Genomic DNA, 14,166 nt, shown 5'->3' with positions numbered 1-14,166 from the left:
GCCCCGTAGCACTCAATTCCGTCATCATGAAGTGCTTTGAGAGATTAATCAAGGATCATATCACCTCCACCCTACCTGTCCCCCTAGACCCACTTCAATTTGCTTACCGCCCCAATGGGGCCACACGACGCAATCACACTGCCCGAACCCATCTGGACAAGAGGAATACCTATGTAAGAATGCTGTTCATCGACTACAGCTCAGCATTTAACACCATAGTACCCTCCAAACTCGTCATTAAGCTTGAGACCCTGGGTCTCGACCCCGCCCTGTGCAACTGGGTCCTGGACTTTGACGGGACGCCCCCAGGTGGTGAGGGTAGGAAACATCTCCATCCCGCTGATCCTCAACACTGGGGCCCCACAAGGGTGTGTTCTCAGCCCTTTGCTGTACTCCCTGTTCACCCATGACTGCGTGGCCATGCATGCCTACAACTCAATCATCAAGTTTGCAGACACTACAGTGGTAGGCTTGATTACCGACAACGGCGAGACGGCCTACAGGGAGGAGGTGAGCGCCCTTGGAGTGTGGTGTTAGGAAAACAACCTCACACTCAACGTCAACAAAACAAAGATGATCGTGGACTTCAGGAAACAGCAGAGGGAGCACGCCCTCTATCCACATCGACGGGACCGCAGTGGAGAAGGTGGAAAGTTTTAAGTTCCTCGGCATACACATCACGGACAAACAAATGGTCCACCCACACACAGCGTGGCGAAGGCAAAACAGCGCCTCTTCAACCTCAGGAGGCTGAAGAAATTTGGCTTGTCACCAAAAACTCTCACAAACTTTTACAGATGCACAATCGAGGGCTTCCTATCAGGCTGTATCACCGCCTGGTACGGCAACTGCTCCGCCCACAACCGTAAGGCTCTCCAGAGGGTAGTGAGGTCTGCACAACGTATCACCGGGGGCAAACTACCTGCCCTCCAGGACACCTACACCACCCGATGTCACAGGAAGGCCAAAAATATCAAGGACAACAACCCCCCCCCCCCAAGCCACTGCCTGTTCACTCCGCTATCATCCAGAAGGCGAGGTCAGTACAGGTGCATCAAAGTGGGGTCCGAGAGACTGAAAAACAGCTTCTATCTCAAGGCCATCAGACTGTTAAACAGCCATCACTAACATTGAGTGGCTGCTGCCAACATACTGACTCAAATCTCTAGCCACTTTAATAAAAAAAAAATTGGATGTAATAAATGTATCACTAGTCACTTTAAACAATGCCACTTTATATGATGGTTACATATCCTATGTTACTCATTTCATATGTATATACCATCTACTGCAGCTTGCCTCTGCCGTTCGGCCATCCATATATAATGTTTACATACCCTACGTTACTCATCTCATATGTATATACTGTACTCTATACCATCTACTGCATCTTGCCTATGCCGTTCGGCCATCGCTCATCCATATATGTACATATTCTTATTAATTCCTTTACACTTGTGTGTAATTGTGAAGTTTAGATATTACTGCATGGTCGGAACTAGAAGCACAAGCATTAACAGCTGCTAACCATGTGACCAATAAAATGTGATTTCATTTTGATCTGTAGTGAAGTTTGGATGATGCCTTCCCCCCCTAATTGACTATCAAATGTGAGCAGAATGTAGGTTCTAGTTGTTAAATACTCCTCAGAAAACAAACTAGATAATCCCCATGTATTATTCAGTGTTTCTAATGGATTAGCTGTGGATTTAATACTCCTAAAGGTGTACGCTGTATCCTGAACTTCCATTACCCTCATATGTATGTTTTCTTTCAGAATGGACAAGTTTAGGAGCATCACTGAGACAGTGACAACAGCAGTCATTCATTTTCACACTAATCATTCATTTGGCTTTTTGATTTGTTTAATTGAGGATGACAAAGTCAATACTTGACACAGTATGATAATCAAGGACATTGCCTAACTAGACAATTCAATATGTCCAGCATTCACTTCTGTACCAATAATGTACAAATCACAAATGGTACCATATGTTGAAATCAATATATTTGTAGGGGTTTATGATTTGCCAATACGGTAATGTGGCAATCCACAAGAGTACAAAATAAATACAATTCTGAAATACCAAAAAATATATATTTTTCCATGCAGTCCTGCTTCAGTATCTGGACATGTGCCCTCCATGGGGGTGACATTAAAAGTATCCATAGTGCAAGAAGGCCTATTATGCCATTAGTGCGTTCCATTGGAATTGTAAAAAAAACTTAAGGATGAAACTTTGAAGAGACAAAGTTTGCTTACTTTCATAAAAAAATGAATGGACATGCAGTCAGTTCTTTATCCATTGGCACAGCTGATGGATTTCTAACAATGTCTCAAAGTGTTCTGTGGAAGACTAGATTCAACTCGGTATTGGTTTCTAGTGCTATAATCCATTCCTCAGATGTTGGTTTGTCACAGAGTAGCTCGGATGGCTTCATTCCGCAGCACTTTGTAGGTGAGCCAATAGAAAACATTGAAGCAGAGGAAACTCAGAGGGAACACAGCCCTGGATATAGTGTCAATCCTTTTTGCCCGATCTACAAACTGCCTGCGGATGTCATACAGTGGAAACCCAGGAGGTAAGGCCTGAAAGATTGGGGCATCCATCTCTGGTGGTGCATCTTCTGCTACTCCATAACTATGGAGAAAATAGGCCTGACTCTGCTCTGCCAGTTCCTGCTCCTAGGAAAGAACAAAAGGAAAAGGGTCAAATATGTGTCACCCTCAACCTGCAACATTTTCTCCACATTTCTTGCCACATACAGTATTATAATTATTCAAGTGTGGCAAAGTAAAAAAGGACTTGGATTTTGTGATGAATACATTTCACATGAGAGAGATTAAACAGATAGCGATGACAACCGTATCACTGTGAGATCTACCATTTTGTTTTTCTAAGTGAACAAACAGTGGAATATCCCCATTAAACTAGACTCCAGTCAATGTGAGAAAAGTAGGAGTTTTTACCCTGGCACAGACACTGCACTGCTGAGGGCCAGACAAGGTCCCCTGGCAGGTGTTGTTGCCTGGCACGCTGTTACCTTTCACTTTGCTGCTCTCACCACTTCCCTGCTGATAGAGCCAGAGCAACATGGAGGTTTAGCAGGCATACGGGAATACTGTGATTCAATCTAAACAACATGCAGTGGCACATTACTGATGACATTCAAGTATGTTAACAGAGTCTGAGAAATACCAACAATGTGTAAAGGTCTCAAAATAAGATGAGACTTAGGTAAAACAGTAGGCTACCTGGTCCCTGGAACTGATCTAGATGGAGGTGTCAGGGAAAAGTATTGGACATTTTCATAATATAGTGGAAGGCTAACTGTGGAGCTACAGACAAACTAGTACTACAAGTCAGTTCAATAATTCCAGATAATTATTTTTTTGATCACTCTTTTGGGTTACTTGTTTATTTTGAAGTCCAAAGTGAAACGAAAAGCCAAGCTGTTGAGTAGAGCAATTATAGCCAGAAGAAGGAAGAAAATGAGTTGAATTTAGAACAGGTCTGTGGATCTCCCAGCATGATACGACAGCCAGGTGAACTGTGTTGCTGCTGCATAACAGGGCATAGAGGGAATAGCAGGCGACAGCAGCCTGAGGGAGTGGGCTGCACAGGGTCTTGTACTCACAGTTCTCTGCCGCTGTTGTTCTTTGATCTTTTTCCTCAGTCTGAAGAACTCTTTGTGCTGTCGTGAGACAAAGTTTACTGCGGCATACTCCAGCAGTGCAGCAAACACAAAAAGAAGACACACAGCCATCCAGATATCAATGGCCTTCACATAAGATACCTACAAACAGATGAATAAGTGTTAGAACTTCAACATGCAGGTAAACAACTGAAATAACCTGTGATGAATAGGTATAAAAGTATAAAACTGGTAACTGTATAAAAGTATTAAGTATAAAACTGGTAACTGGCATTTTCTGAATTAAATAATCTTTTGAAATCAATTTTGATTGAATGTATGTAGGTTGTCCAGCTAGAACACCTGAGCAAAATAAAAGATCAAACATTTCCTCTCTTACCTTAGGCAAGGATGCCCTGGACCCAGAGCTTTGTGTTGTCATGGTGAGCACTGTGGTGATACCAAGGCCCACTCTAGCTGGGGCAGCATCCATGTTGATCCAGAAGGAGACCCAGGAGAGGATGACGGTTAGCAGGCTGGGGATGTACATCTGGATCAGGTAGTAACCCATCTGTCTTTCCAGGTGGAACTTTACCTCGATGCAGGCGAATTTACCTGCCAGCAGATGCCAGATGGTTAGAGATGAATACATTGTCATTAAGCAAAGTGTGGCAATAACATTCCATTGAGAGTCCAGAATCTACCTGTGTTGTAGTGTTTGGTGCAGTAGCCCAAGTCTTTCTCCTCTTTCAACACAAACTGAGGAAGCATTAGGTCATCAGCCACCTGCACAGGGCCAATGTCCAGCCACTGGAAACACAGGTCATTCATGGTGTAGCCAACTAGAGCACAGAGGAGAAGGGAGAACACGGGTTTCTTTTATTCATGATCTAGCCCGCTACAGAGGGAGAGGCAAGTTTATTTATAAAGTTGTCAACATCAAAAGCCTGTCTAGTCAAGTGTAGAGAATGGGGAAAAAGAGGCACCAGGAAGTGAAACTAGCCGAGTGCAAAGAATGGATAAAAAAAGAGGTAAAAGAAAACTCACAGCTTTCCAGCTGCATAGAGCATGTCTGAATGTCCATAGGGAAGTTCATCAGATCCATAGGGCAGGACAGGATCAGAGTTAACCTGACTCACAGAACCAGAAGCACATAGTGAGAGGGTGAATAGAAGACAGGCATGGGGAGCTATGTACACTAATATTACTTTTGGCTTCAAATTGAGTGTTGATAATTATTGTTACTGATCACATGTTATAAATAACACAATTGTACTCTTATATATCATTATGAGGAGAGACTACTGTTTTAGAGACACCGGTCACCTGATACTGTAGAGGACATTCCCATTTTGGAAAATCCGCAGCAGTTTGTTGTCTGTGGTGACTTCGTGAAAGTTTGCCCCTTTTTCATTGGCAAAGAAAAGGTCAGGTTTCCAGATGGAGTCCAACATGGAAGGATCCAGGTCCAGAGAGTCATCAGGGTACTCCTTATAGGCTAGTCGTGGGTCATTCCATTGTTGCCGTAGAAACACATTGAGCCGATAGTCCTATGGTCGTTATAGTAGAAAAGAGACAGTGTATTAAAGGGAGCGAACAGCCGCTGTTTGGAGGAAAGGTGGATGAGGATAAAAAGCCCTCACCATAGTGGTTTCTGTGATGGACCCAAAGCTGTTGATGAACAGGTTGATGGTGACATTCACAGGAGGACCTGAAAAATAGTCCATCAGAAACACAGCTACTCATATATACTGGATTATAATTTCCACGTGTTTCACTATACTATTTTCTGAAAGAGACCATTTTTCATTGCTTAGCCTGTACTGTAAAATGCATTACTCATACAGTACATGTTCATTCATACATATTTATTCATATTTCAAGGAAAAGATCTGTGGCAGAGCAACTGTGGCAAATAAAAACGGATCTGAAAACATTGTCAGGTCTATTTAATAATGGGATAATATTGTATTCCAGCGCACAATGGAATAAGAACTATTTTACTGTATATACTGAACAAAAATATAAACGCAACATGTAAAGTGTTGGCCCCATGTTTCATGAGCTGAAATAAAAGATCCCAGACATTTTCCATAAGCACAAATTTTGTGCACAAATTTGTTTACATCCCTGTTAGTGAGCATTTCTCATTTGCCAAGATAACCAATCCACATGACAGGTGTGGCATATCAAGAACCTGGGGACAATAAAAGGCCACCTGTGGCAGACTGCACTAGCATCGAATAGTCCCCGCGATATGCAACTTTTCAGGGAAGTCAGGAACCAATACACGCAGTCAGTCAGGAAAGCAAAGGCTAGCTTTTTCAAACAGAAATTTGCATCCTGTAGCTCTAACTCCAAAAAGTTTTAGGACACTGTAAAGTCCATGGAGAATAAGAGCACCTCCTCCCAGCTGCCCACTGCACTGAGGCTAGGTAACACTGTCACCACCGATAAATCCACGATAATCGAGAATTTCAATAAGCGTTTCTCTACGGCTGGCCATGCTTTCCTCCTGGCTACCCCAACCCTGGCCAACAGCTCTGCACCCCCCGCAGTTACTTGCCCAAGCCTCCCCAGCTTCTCCTTCACCCAAATCCAGATAGCAGATGTTCTGAAAGAGCTGCAAAACCTGGACCCGTACAAATCAGCTGGGCTAGACAATCTGGACACTCTCTTTCTAAAATTATCCTCCGCCATTGTTGCAACCCCTATTACCAATCTGTTCAACCTCTCTTTCGTATCGTCCGAGATCCCTAAAGATTGGAAAGCTGCCGCGGTCACCCCCTCTTCAAAGGGGGTGACACTCTAGACCCAAACTGTTATAGACCTATATCCATCCTGCCCTGCCTTTCTAGTCTTCGAAAGCCAAGTTAATAAACAGATCACTGACCATTTCAAATCCCACCGTACCTCCGCTGTGCAATCCGGTTTTCGAGCTGGTCACAGGTGCACCTCAACCACGCTCAAGGTACTAAACGAAATCATAACCGCCATCGATAAAAGACAGTACTGTGCAGCTGTCTTCATCGACCTGGCCAAGGCTTTCGACTCTGTCAATCACCGTATTCTTATCGGCAGACTCAACAGCCTTGGTTTCTCAAATGACTGCCTCGCCTGGTTCACCAACTACTTCTCAGACAGAGTTCAGTGTGTCAAATTGGAGGGCCTGTTGTCCGGACCTCTGGCATTCTCTATGGGGGTACCACAGGGCTCAATTCTTGGACCGACTCTTTTCTCTGTATATATATATATATATATATCAACGATGTCGCTCTTGCTGCGGGTGATTCCCTGATCCACCTCTACGCAGACGACACCATTCTGTATACAGTGGGGGGGGGGGAAAGTATTTGATCCCCTGCTGATTTTGTACGTTTGCCCACTTACAAAGAAATGATCAGTCTATCATTTTAATGGTAGGTTTATTTGAACAGTGAGAGACAGAAAAACAACAAAAAAATCCTGAAAAACGCATGTCAAAAATGTTATAAAATGATTAGCATTTTAATGAGGGAAATAAGTATTTGACTCCTCTGCAAAACATGACTTAGTACTTGGTGGCAAAACCCTTGTTGGCGATCACAGAGGTCAGACGTTTCTTGTAGTTGGCCACCAGGTTTGCACACATCTCAGGAGGGATTTTGTCCCACTCCTCTTTGCAGATCTTCTCCAAGTCATTAAGGTTTCGAGGCTGACGTTTGGCAACTCGAACCTTCAGCTCCCTCCAAAGATTTTCTATGGGATTAATGTCTGGAGACTGGCTAGGCCACTCGAGGACCTAAATGTGCTTCTTCTTGAGCCACTCCTTTGTTGCCTTGGCCGTATGTTTTGGGTCATTGTCATGCTGGAATACCCATCCATGACCCATTTTCAATGCCCTGGCTGAGGGAAGGATGTTCTCACCCAAGATTTGACGGTATATGGCCCCATCCATCATCCCTTTGATGCGGTGAAGTTGTCCTGTCCCCTTAGCAGAAAAACACCCCCAAAGTATAATGTTTCCACCTCCATGTTTGACGGTGGAGATGGTGTTCTTGGGGTCATAGGCAGCATTCCTCCTCCTCCAAACACGGCGAGTTGAGTTGATGCCAAAGAGCTCCATTTTGGTCTCATCTGACCACAACACTTTCACCAGTTGTCCTCTGAATCATTCAGATGTTCATTGGCAAACTTCAGACGGGCATGTATATGTATTCTTGAGCAGGGGGACCTGGCGGGCGCTGCAGGATTTCAGTCCTTCACGGCGTAGTGTGTTACCAATTGTTTTCTTTGTGACTATGGTCCCAGCTGCCTTGAGATCATTGACAAAATCCTCCCGTGTAGTTCTGAGCTGATTCCTCACCGTTCTCATGATCATTGCAACCCCACGAGGTGAGATCTTGCATGGAGCCCCAGGCCAAGGGATATTGACAGTTCTTTTATGTTTCTTCCATTTGCGAATAATCACACCAAATGCTGTCACCTTCTCGCCAAGCTGCTTGGCGATGGTCTTGTAGCCCATTCCAGCCTTGTGTAGGTCTACAATCTTGTCCCTGACATCCTTGGAGAGCTCTTTGGTCTTGGCCATGGTGGAGAGTTTGGAATCTGATTGATTGATTGCTTCTGTGGACAGGTGTCTTTTTTACAGGTAACAAGCTGCGGTTAGGAGCACTCCCTTTAAGAGTGTGCTCCTAATCTCAGCTCGTTACCTGTATAAAAGACACCTGGGAGCCAGAAATCTTTCTGATTGAGAGGGGGTCAAATACTTATTTCCCTCATTAAAATGCAAATCAATTTATAAAATTTTTGACATGCGTTTTTCAGGATTATTTTGTTGTTATTCTGTCTCTCACTGTTCAAATAAACCTACCATTCAAATTATAGACTGATCCTTTCTTTATCAGTGGGCAAATGTACAAAATCAGCAGGGGATCAAATACTTGTTTCCCCCACTGTACATCTGGCCCTTCTTTGGACACTGTGTTAACTAACCTCCAAACAAGCGTCAATGCCATACAACTCTCCTTCCGTGGCCTCCAACTGCTCTTAAACGCTAGTAAAACCAAATGCATGCTTTTCAAACGTTTGCTGCCCGCACCCGCCTGCCCGACTAGCATCACTACTCTGGACAGTTCTGACTTAGAATATGTGGACAACTACAAATACCTAGGTGTCTGGCTTGACTGTAAACTCTCCTTCCAGACTCATATTAAACATCTCCAATCCAAACTTAAATCTAGAATCGGCTTCCTATTTCGCAACAAAGCCTCCTTCACTCACGCCGCCAAACATACCCACCTAAAACTGACTATCCTACCGATCCTCGACTTTGGCGATGTCATTTACAAAATAGCTTCCAATACTCTACTAAGCAAACTGGATGCAGTCTATCACAGTGCCATCCGTTTTGTCACCAAAGCCCCTTATACCACCCACCACTGCGACCTGTATGCTATAGTCGGCTGGCCCTCGCTACATATTCGTCGCCAGACCCACTGGCTCCAGGTCATCTATAAGTCTATGCTAGGTAAAGCAACACCTCATTTGGCTGCCTTTACTTCCAGTTCTCTGCTGCCAATGACTGGAACGAATTGCAAAAATCGCTGAAGCTGGAGACTGATATTTCCTTCACTATCTTTAAACATCAGCTATCTGAGCAGCTAACCGATTGCTGCAGCTGTACATAGCCCATCTGTAAATAGCCCACCCAATCTACCTACTTGCACATCACCATCTGCTCATCTATCACTCCAGTGTTAATTTGCTAAATTGTAATTACTTCGCTACTATGGCCTATTTATTGCCTTACCTCCTCACGCCATTTGCACACACTGTATATAGACTTTCTTTTTTTCTATTGTGTTATTGACTGTACGCTTCTTTATTCCTCTGTGTTGTTGTTTGTCGCACTGCTTTGCTTTATCTTGGCCAGGTCGCAGTTGTAAATGAGAACTTTTTCTCAACTAGCTTACCTGGTTGCCTACGGAGCTGTGAGGGGAACGGCACCTCCGTACCTTCAGGCTCTGATCAGGCCCTACTCCCAAACAAGGGCACTGCGTTCATCCACCTCTGGCCTGCAGTTCCCGCTCAGCCCAGTCCAAACTGTTCGCTGCTCTGGCACCCCAATGGTGGAACAAGCTCCCTCACGACACCAGGACAGCGGAGTCAATCACCACCTTCCGTAGACACCTGAAACCCCACCTCTTTAAGGAATACCTGGGATAGGATATAGTAATCCTTCTACCCCCCCCCCCCCCAAAAAAAGATATAGATGTACTATTGTAAAGTGGTTGTTCCACTGGATATCATAAGGTGAATGCACCAATTTGTAAGTCTGCTAAATGACGTAAATGTAAAAATAAACAATCTAAAATGTGCAGTTTTGTCACACAACCCAATGCCACAGATCTCAAGTTTTAAGGGAACGTGCAATTGGTATGCTGACTGTAGGAATGTGCACCATAAGCCGCCTCCAATATCATTTTAGAGAATTTGTCAGTATGACCAACTGGCCTCACAACCGCAGACCACGTGTAACCACGCCAGCCCAGGACCTCTACATCCATCTTGTTCACCTGCGGGGTCGTCTGAGACCAGCCACTCGGACAGCTGATGAAACTGAGGAGTATTTCTGTCGTTAATAAAGCACTTTTGTGGGGAAAAACTCATTCTGATTGGCTGGGCCTGGCTCCCCAGTGGGTAGGCCTGGCTCCCAATTGAATGGGCCTATGCCCACCTATGGCTGTCCCCCTGCCCAGTCATGTGAAATCCATCGATTAGGGGCTAATCACTTTATTTCAATTGACTGATTTCCTTATATGAATTGTAACTCAATAAAATTGTTGAAATTGTTGCGTTTATATTTTTGTTCAGTATAATAATAATAATAAATTTGTATAAAGCTTTTCATTACAGAGTTATTTTTGATACTGTATATATACAATAAAAACAACATACATTTAGAATCAAGGCAGGTAAAATAGCAATAGTGGGCTGGGTGCTAAATACATTTTAGATTGGGACTAGGACTATCAAAAATTCAGTCTGTAGAAGTGGGTTTTAAGGCCCGTTTTAAAAGTTCAGAGTGATGGTGCAGCTCTCAGATGGCCAGGGAGAGCATTCAATAGGCGAGGGGCAAGGGACCAGAAGGGTCGGTCCCCCATAGTTCGGAGATGTGTCTTGAGGACTTGAAGCAGTAGGATTGACTTGTAGCAGAGAGTGCAAGGTGGCTCGCTGATTGAGATGAGGTCGCTGGGCTTCAAATACAAGCATGACCATTTTGAGTCAATCCTGTAGTTGACCGGTAGTCAGTGGAGTTGGACCAGGATCGGGGTGATATGGTCTGACTTCTTGGTCCTGGTCAGGACCCTGGCAGCACTGTTCTGGATTAGTTGGAGCCTCTGTAGGGATTTAGCTGGGAGACCCCCAAACAGCGCATTGTCGTAGTCATTCTGAGAGAAGATGAAGGCGTGGATGAATTTCTATGCATCTGGCTGGGAGAGTGATGGTATGACCTATTGGAAGAGGTAGGAGGAGAACCAGTTCAGAGCTGTTCCAGAGACAGCAGTGTGCTCGCTGAGATGCCACAGGAGGATGATGTAGTGTACAGAGTCAAAAGCAGCACTGAGATCTAAGAGGAGGAGGATGCTAGGAGATCCAGAATCAGCAGCCATCAGCAGGTCATTGGTAACTTTAATCAGAGCTGTTTCGGTGCTGTGCAAGGGCCAGAAGTCAGATTGGAAAACCTTTTACAACTGATTAGATGACAGATGCGATTGAAGCTGGTTTGCAACCACTTTCTCCAGTACTTTTGATAGGAAGGGGAGGTTGGAGATGGGCCTGTAGTTGGATTGGATGTGCTGGTCAAAGTTGGGTTTCTTCAGTAAGGGGGTGACTGCAGCTGTTTTGAAGATTGATGGTACTGTACCTCTCCGGTCAGCAGGGACTTGTTGATCAGGGTGGTGAGAAACATAAGCAGGCTTGATGAGCAGGTTTTGAGTAGGGATGTAGGGAGCAAGTGGTGGCCTTTCATTTTAGAGATGATTGACTGCACAGCGGTGGATGTGTTTACACAGTTTATAATGTGGCAAGCTGTCTTGTATTAGATTGAGTAATCACAAACAGACAGGATAAAATGGTTGTCGTTTCCAATATGCTCCCATTAGTATATTGCATCTCTCAACTCCTGACATCATAAATATTTCATAATGTCATTTCCTAAGAGGGTATAATTTATTGATTCTACTTAAATTAGTGTATTTATAGACAATCGGCAGGGAGTTACTTTGCATTGCATTCACTGGCATATTTCAGTGATGTGCAGCAAATATAAAATATATATGATGAGATTTGACCCTTGAGAAATAAAGAGGAACTATGTCAGAGGGAATCTGCTGGCTTCGCTGGCTGTGGAGAAACAGACTGAACTAGGGGCTCTATTCATTCAGATCCCGAGATAACATTTTAAGGTAATTTCCGATTGAGCTAACATATGCAGCATATACTGTAAATGCAGTCTCAGCTAAAGCGGGAATATTGCCTTTACATTTCAATCACACTGTAAGGCTGAACTTCTGCGACGCGGATTTAATAGAGCCCAAGGTCTGTGGATTAACATACACGCAAAATTACACTTTTCTAACCAAAAACAAATGCTCTGAATAATTCCGGCTTCAAGTATCAAAATAAATAATAATATAATCTACAGTGTATTGCATTATACCTTTGAAGTTGGGTCTAATGCGGGCGTCATACCCAGATGTCCTTCCCATGAGTTTATCCAGAAAGTCAGATGGGGAAGGGGCCTTCCCTACCCTGCTAGGTAGCTTCATCTCCTTACAGGACCCAGGCCTGCCAGAGGGGAGGAAGAGGAGCAAACTGTGAGAGGAATGTCAGGAGTGGTATTATCTGGAACTGATGGGCAACTACTGTTTCAGATGGTCATAATAAAGGGATGTGATAGAAAGGATTTGATTCATAAAGGTGAAGAGTTACATACTCTGCTCACCAAGTGATTTTCTGCAAAACATATTTCTTTGAAAATATAAGGCGGGAATAAGAATGGTAGGGATGATATATGCTTTTTGTAATTACTATTTCTTTGTAATCAGCCACAAGCAGTAAAGTAGTGACTATTTTTTGTAATAAAATTGGCATATTCATGTATTACAATGAAGAGATGGTACTTGTGTTGGTGTGATCATTTATATTGATTTTAGTAAACACACAGGTCATGTAGCTTTCTCCTTTATGTAGACTGCGTTTATCTAATCCCTGGACAAAATCATCTCTCCACTGTGTCTTTCCCAACAGTCCAAATCACCTTGCTCCCTCTATCAGCGCTTTTCTTTCACAGATGATCCTACTTTGTTAAGTGTAGGACTTCTACGGTCTAGTCCCAATGCATTTGACTAACAGCAGAATTGTATAAAATTGTTAAGATAAATGTAGAGTTGTTGTATGAATAAATATTTAATACAGGGTAAAAGTCTGCAGAATTTGGAGGAATAACTACGTCATACACCTTTTAGTATACAGTCTAAATAAATATCCTACAGTTATTGGTAATTATTTTTACAAAATGTAATGTAGAACATGATTAGCTCATCAAAATCAATTAAATATGTATTATACATGTATTATTTTTAGGCACATTTAAAAAACATAATATCTTGTAGAACATATGAACCTTTCAAGGTGAAAAAACTGATTTTATTTCTCTGTGATGTTCATATAATTGGGAAAACATTGTACATTCCCCATGGAACAACAACTTCTCTCACTTCAAACGTAGCAGATCTCCATTTCTTCAGTTTACACATAAATGCACATTTAAACATCTTCATTTTTTCTTAGTCTCCTTTAAGTTTTACTCAAACAACCACAGGCATAGGCTATAATAAAACAATAAGTACTTACTAAGCCAAAAGGCAAGACAATTATGTATCTTACCTGCATTGTAGAAAGCAGACCGAGGAGACCCATACCATCCATAGGACTAGTGAAAGCATTCTCTGCTTACAGCTCTATGTATAAAATAAAATACAAATGGATGAAGTAATGTTTAGAGGCATATAACTCAGTGAAGAGTCTGTGAACCTAGGCTGAGAAACATGGTGTTGCTCCTCTACCCAGACAAATCCTTATTGAGCCCTCTGAGCCTCTGGCTCTCTGCAGGTGTAACATCCAAGATGATGCTGGTCTATAATTCAAGGTCTGGGGAAGTTTTGCCATGTGATTTCTTGTGTTGAAGACCCACAAGCTTTATGTCTTTTTCATAGCCAAATGCATGCTCCAGGAATAACAGTAGGAACATTTAAAGAGACAGCAGCATTTGAGACCTCTTTTTTTTTTTTAAGTCAATGCGTCTTTAAAGTTCCAAATATTTAGAGACTTTATCTTATGATGGCTATAGACTTTAACCTCCCTGGGCGAGGTGGGACGCTTGCTATAACTTAAATTTCTCAAAAATATGACTTTTTTACACCATTTTAAAGACAAGACTCTCGTTAATCTAACCACATTGTCCGATTTCAAAAAGGCTTTACA

General features: G+C 43.0%; 1 protein-coding gene across 1 annotated transcript; it reads right to left on the bottom strand.

The window, feature by feature from the left end:
* Positions 1-1,847: 1,847 nt before the first annotated feature.
* Positions 1,848-13,655, bottom strand: glra4b (glycine receptor, alpha 4b). The gene is made up of 10 exons (XM_029691631.1): positions 13,570-13,655; positions 12,341-12,468; positions 5,280-5,347; positions 4,963-5,186; positions 4,684-4,766; positions 4,341-4,478; positions 4,037-4,251; positions 3,640-3,798; positions 2,972-3,076; positions 1,848-2,686 (listed from the first exon to the last, which is right to left on the bottom strand). The coding sequence occupies exons 1-10, from the start codon at positions 13,626-13,628 to the stop codon at positions 2,417-2,419; spliced, it is 1,449 nt and encodes a 482-aa protein (XP_029547491.1). The 5' UTR covers positions 13,629-13,655; the 3' UTR covers positions 1,848-2,416.
* Positions 13,656-14,166: the final 511 nt, after the last annotated feature.

This window comes from Salmo trutta, chromosome 15, assembly GCF_901001165.1.
Source record: "Salmo trutta chromosome 15, fSalTru1.1, whole genome shotgun sequence".
NCBI lineage: Eukaryota > Metazoa > Chordata > Actinopteri > Salmoniformes > Salmonidae > Salmo > Salmo trutta.
The sequence above is the reverse complement of the archived record's forward strand: the minus strand, read 5'-3'. Positions and strand labels throughout refer to the sequence as shown.